The 6,136-nt window shown below is 44.7% G+C and overlaps 1 protein-coding gene across 1 annotated transcript in view; it reads left to right on the plus strand.

Moving 5' to 3' along the window:
- LOC123395833 (exocyst complex component 5) overlaps positions 1-5,533 on the plus strand; it is a 37,929-nt gene extending 32,396 nt beyond the window's left edge. The window contains exons 21-24 of the mRNA XM_045090868.1: positions 3,995-4,053; positions 4,714-4,812; positions 4,898-4,981; positions 5,074-5,533. Of these exons, the coding sequence (XP_044946803.1) occupies positions 3,995-4,053; positions 4,714-4,812; positions 4,898-4,981; positions 5,074-5,146 (315 nt within the window). The 3' untranslated portion in view covers positions 5,147-5,533. The remainder of the gene's footprint in view (positions 1-3,994; positions 4,054-4,713; positions 4,813-4,897; positions 4,982-5,073) is intronic.
- Positions 5,534-6,136: the final 603 nt, after the last annotated feature.

A 6,136-nucleotide genomic window follows, 5' to 3' on the forward strand; every position in this document is an offset into this window, starting at 1 on the left:
TAGACTCTGGAGCATCTAGGCATGTTCGGGATCGATGGCAGACGAACACCGTACTCTTGACGATAGCCACACGTGCAAGGGGAGCAGCAAGGCAGTGAGGCAAGAGTGCAGGGGGAGCAGCAAGGCAGTGAGGCAAGAGTGTAGGGGGAGCAGCAAGGCAGTGAGGCAAGAGTGTAGGGGGAGCAGTGAGACAAGCTCATCTGCCACTGGAGCTGCCCATTGCATTGCGAAAGGCTACACTTGAAGCAGCAAGAAAGGGTGAAATAGCAAGGAATGCTCTATTGAAGGATGATGCTTGTGATGATCTTGATATTGGCAATTTTGTGTTGCATAAGGCTTTGTCACCCTCATATAAGGCATTTGTTGCCTCCCTTCAAACTGTGTCAATTCCAAAGGATTGGAAGGCTGCAAAGCAAGATCCGAAGTGGCGTGAAGCGATGATAGAAGAGTTGGAAGCACCAAGGAAAAACAAGACATGGGTGCTAACCACATTGCCGGCAGAAAAGAAAGCAGTGAGTTGTAAGCGGACCTATACGGTGAAGCAGAATCCTAAAGTGAAGGTGGAACGATATAAGGCCAGATTGGTCACCAGAGGATATAGTCAAACTTATGGAATTGACTATGATGAGACGTTTGCTCCCGTGCCAAAGTTGAACACATTAAGGATATTGGTCTCCTGTGCTGCAAACTTTGGGTGAAAGTTGCATCAATTAGATGTCAAGAATGCCTTCTTGCATGGTGAGTTGCATGAAGAAGTGTACATGGAGATACCACCAGGTTTTGGTACTTCAGAGACTACGGGGAAGGTATGTAGGCTGAAGAAATCCTTGTATGGACTGAAGCAATCACCAAGGGCATGGTTTGATAGGTTCAGACGTGCTGTTCGTGGTATGGGGTATGGTCAGTGTAACGGTGACCACACGATGTTCTACAAGCACTCTGATCGAAAGATTACCATTCTTGCTGTTTATGTGGATGACAGTATCATCACTGGAGATGATAAGGAGGAAATAGAGGGACTGAAGGGTTGTTTGAGCAAGGAGTTTGAGGTAAAGGATTTGGGTAACCTAAAATACTTTCTTGGCATTGAAGTGGTTCGGACAGAGAAGGTAATCTCTTTGTGCCAACGAAAATACACCTTGGATCTCGTGAGTGACGTGGGCATGATGGGATGTCGTACTGCCCCTACTCCGATTGAACAAAATCACCAAGTGACATCACAATTAGGAGAGCTAGTGAATAAGGAAGATTATCAGAAATTGGTTGGGAGGTTGTTGTACTTGGATCTCTTGAGTGATGTGGACATGATGGGATGTCGTACTGCCCCTACTCCGATTGAACAAAATCATCAAGTGACAACACAATTAGGAGAGCTACTGAATAAGGAAGATTATCATAAATTGGTTGGGAGGTTGTTGTACTTGTGTCATACCAGGCCTGGCATTACGTATGCTATGGGGGTGGTGAGCAGATACATGCATGAACCAAGGAGTGGGCATTCCGATTGAACAAAATCACCAAGTGACAACACAATAGGAGAGCTAGTGAATAAGGAAGATTATCAGAAATTGGTTGGGAGGTTGTTGTACTTGTGTCATACCAAGCCTGGCATTACGTATGCTATGGGGGTGGTGAGCAGATACATGCATGAACCAAGGAGTGGGCATCTTGATATTGTGCACAGAATCCTGAGATACTTGAAGGGGACTCCGGGTAAAGGGCTGTGGTTTGGGAAGAGTGGACATCTTGAGGTGGATGGCTATAGTGACTTTGACTGGGCCAGTTGTCAAGATGATAGAAGATCAACTTTTGGCTAGTGCGTGTTTGTGGGAGGAAATTTGGTGTCATGGAGAAGCAAGAAACAGTCGGTTGTGTCTAGATCAACAACAAAAGCTGAGTATAGAGCATTATCTCAAGGGTTGTGTGAGATGCTCTGGGTGAAGTACCTGCTGAGTGAGTTGAAACTTCTGAGGAAGGGACCCTTGAAGGTGTGGTGTGACAATCAGTCAGCTATCGCTATCGCTAATAACCCAGTTCAACATGATAGGACAAAGCATGTGGAAATTGATGGCTTCTTCATTAAGGAGAAACTTGATGCCGGGATCATCAGTCTTACTCATGTCAGCTCTCTGGGCAACAGTTTGCAGATTGTTTGACAAAGGGACTGGAAACAAAGGAGTGTAACTTGGCATGTGACAAGATGGGAATGGTAGATATCTACTACCCATCTTGAGGGGGAGTGTTGAACCGGTATGGGCCCAGCCTCCTCTCCCTTAGGGCCCAAGCCCATGTAGAGGGACTGACCTAGAAAGGAGGCACCCAGCCATCCAGCTCCCAGTAGAGCCGCCACACACACTCACACGGGCTGGAGGTACTCCTCTCTTCCCTCCCGATTCAACAGTGGACAATAGTATTGGCATGCCAAAAAATCAGCTATGCTCAAAACAAATACCCAAATTTTTGGCAAGGTCATGACCAAAATATTGGCAAGGTAGCTTTTGGGCACAATTCAAACATGCCCTTAGACATCCTAGGAACAGAGCAGTTGACAGGGTGGGGGGCAACTTAATGAGGAATCATGATGGAAGAACCATTGAGTGCAAGCGGAGCGAATTCCAAGCAGCAAAAGAGCAGGGCAAAGCAGGAAATATCATGCACCAAACAGCAAATATGGAGCACCACCAAGTGCACACAAAAAAGCAGTGCATGGTGCTAGAGCTCTGAGCGCTTGGTGCACAGTGGGCCGCAGCACGCACCCTCTTGCGTCTTCTGTGATCAGACTATGGAGATGAGGACTCACGGTGTGGCATGAGGTGCTTTCCTGGATCCGATTGACGGCTTGGCCTCCAGATGCAGGGGATGTCTTCGTGGACTGGTGGCAGGCTGCTTCTCAGTCCAGATCTCGGCCCGAAAGGGCACGCCCTCAGCCATCATGCTGGTAGCTTGGCGCATCTGGAAGCGCACCGCAATGTGATCACCTTTGACGGCACACAACTCAGCCTATCCAGCCTCCTTGACATAATTAGGACGGAAGCCGTGCATTGGGCTACTGCAAGCACGGGCGGCTTAGCTGTGATGCTCCCGGGGCTGCTGGTATGGCTGGCGTTTAGTGGCGTTGTGTTGTAACATCGGGTGTTCTCTTGTGTGAGTTTGCACAAACTCTTCTATCAATGAATCGAAATGCAAGGCTTTTGCGTTTTCTTGAAACAAAAGCACCGCAGAACAAAAACACAATACTAAACACACCACACGGGAACAAAACAACCTGGAGGTTGAGATCCAGTCGAGAATTTGAGGACTCATGGTTGCTCAGATTTGAGAGGGATTCATGGGGGCTCCGATTGATTTGAGATCTGGCAGCGGTAAGCTCGAGTTCACCATGTGAGGACCTCGATCGCTGGTGGCATCAGCAGGATCTCGACTTCCTCTTCTCCTATTTGTCACTTCTGCTCCAGGAGCAGCCACATCAATAACGCGGCGGTGAATGTGTGGCAGCAGCTACTTACACTGCCGCCATATGATAGATACATCCATATTTTGACAAATCTAAGACAAGAATTTTGGGACGGAGGGAGTACTGCCGAGTCTAGGGCAAGAGATTATCATCTTAGGTCCCAGTACGCCTTAGCACTGAAGCGACGCCTTGAAAATCATGTGCACATTCAGTGCTCCCTAGCATAACGATGCTAGTTCTGTTCTTGAATCTGCTATATGTACTGAATCAAAAGTAGGGCGAAGGGCGTCTTGATGATAACATAAGTACGTAACCTGTTTCACACTGCAATTTTTGCACTAGTCATCATATCAAAATTTATGATAGCAATTGGGTGTTTAGTTCTTATTACAAGCAAACACATGTAAGTGCCTGAGACATCTTGTGCAAACACATGTAATGGTGCTCCAATATTGATAATGTTCATCTGTTTGTTATTCTTTACTCAATGTTATACTGGCATGGTAAATATGTACCATAAGTAACTGAGCTTTGCCTTAGGGAAACCGCATGCACAAGGGCCTTCTTAATCATTGGCAAAAGTTCACGTTTAGTCCGAGGTAATCTTCTATCATCATATGAATTATCTTCACCTTTTGATCTTTTATTCATATGACTCTTATGTTTAGGTCCTACATTTTTCAACATCAGGAAGGCTTGTGCCCTATCAGGAACAATAATTTTGCAGCACCATCCTCACAAAAACAAAAAAAAAACGCAACAATGCACATGCATGGCAAAACTTGGGGGCAAACTAGGAAAATTTATGCCTCTCCACCCATCCAAATTTAATAAAGTCTGACGAGGTGGCCGATGTGTGGGTGGCAGAATCATAAATGTCTGTCTTGTTAGATCCCATCAATTAGGATCTGTAGTATCCGTTTTAGGGTAATTTTGCCATCAAATACAAAGTTTACTCTGCAAAGGATAATGACACTACTTTAGCAGTTATACAGCTCAGTATGTAGACTTATGGTATGTAATATTAGCTTGAACAAATTCATGCTAAATCACTAGTCAATTACCTATACTTGTACGAATAAAGTTGACACATACAGTCCGAGATAGAGTCATGCCTTATAACACCCTTATGCGTATCGACTATTGTCGTTGACTGCATATTGACTATTGGCCGTTTATCAGGTCAGCCCAGGTTGGTGTCTAAAAGGTCTGTCTTTCTTGGCTGAGCTGATTGTACAGAGCAATGTTTGTTTTTGCAGTGGTGGGCTACGGTTGAAACGTGACATTACTGAGTATGGGGAGTTTGTCCGTAGCTTCAATGCCCCCTCCATAGATGAGAAGTTTGAACTGCTTGGAATGTAAGTGTGTTTTTCTGTAATTCTTCCCCCCCTGATGTTTGTCTGAATTTTGTTCTTAACGTTTCTTTGCATTATGTGTTTGCAGCATGGCAAATGTCTTTATTGTTGCTCCGGAAAGTCTAGCTTCCTTGTTTGAAGGAACCCCCAGCATCCGGAAGGATGCTTTACGGTAGGGCACCTGACTCCTGCATACATAGTGAGACGTCTCCTTTATACCACTGTTTGATAAACTTGCGGCTAAAGCTGGGATCTGAATTACAGGTTCATTCAACTCAGGGATGACTACAAGACAGCAAAAATTGCTTCGATGCTTAACAGTATAATGTCTGAATAAAATTTACTTCAAGGTTGATAATTTTCAAGCGATGGAACGCTATGAAATGCTGCAGGGTCATCCCAATCGATTTTGACCATCAGTGTAGCCTGTATAATTGAGCTTCACTATTATGTTAATTCGTTTGGTTCCCTTTGTTTTTCTGTTTCTAACTTTTTTTTGGCGTGCTGGATCTTAGTTGTACATGTGTGGGTCTATGAAATCCTTGTAGCAAACTGGATATCGATAAGCATTAATTCTATTTAGTAATAGCATTTTGTTTGCCAAATGCATATTTTAGTTTGGGAAACACTAGTTATCTGTAGTCTGATTCGAGGCAATCCACAGACCTGTCAACTGCTGTTGATTCGATTTGAATCTCAGTCATAGATGTTGATTCGATTTGAATCTCAGAGTCACAGATTTTGCTTTGTACGCAAAAAGAAAAAAAAACCTTGGCATGCTAACAACCTGCATTCTTCGTGCGTAATCTCCTTCTTAATATCCTTCCTAATACTCGCCCCTCTCCTTGCTGTTCCTATCTCCCTCGCATGTCTCCTCATTATTGCCACGCATTGTATATGCTTGATCGTCTCATAACTATTTTGTTTGGTCCACTTTGGCCACGGGATTGGACTAGAGGCTCCTCATTGGGTGGTGCTCAGTTCATATTTTTCGCAGTGTCTTGTGGTTGGTTGACAACGACCGCGGACCAGATGAAGTCCACTTTGGCCACGGGATTGGACTAGACGCGCCTCATTTGGTGGTGCTCAGTTCATATTTTTGGCAGTATTTTGTGGTTGGTTGACGATGACCGCTGACCAGATGAAGGTCTGGTTTCTCATATTGTTTAGTTCTAATCCATATACTAACATTCATGCTTTCCTTGACTCTTGGTTACGCTTCTGTGCAAGTCTGCTTTATACAAAGTCAGACCGATCATGCTTCTTTGCTTCTCACATGTGTATACTAGACGATGATCTATCTTACATGTGCATGCACGATCCCTCT

Source organism: Hordeum vulgare, chromosome 5H (assembly GCF_904849725.1).
Source record: "Hordeum vulgare subsp. vulgare chromosome 5H, MorexV3_pseudomolecules_assembly, whole genome shotgun sequence".
Taxonomy (NCBI): Eukaryota; Viridiplantae; Streptophyta; class Magnoliopsida; order Poales; family Poaceae; genus Hordeum; species Hordeum vulgare.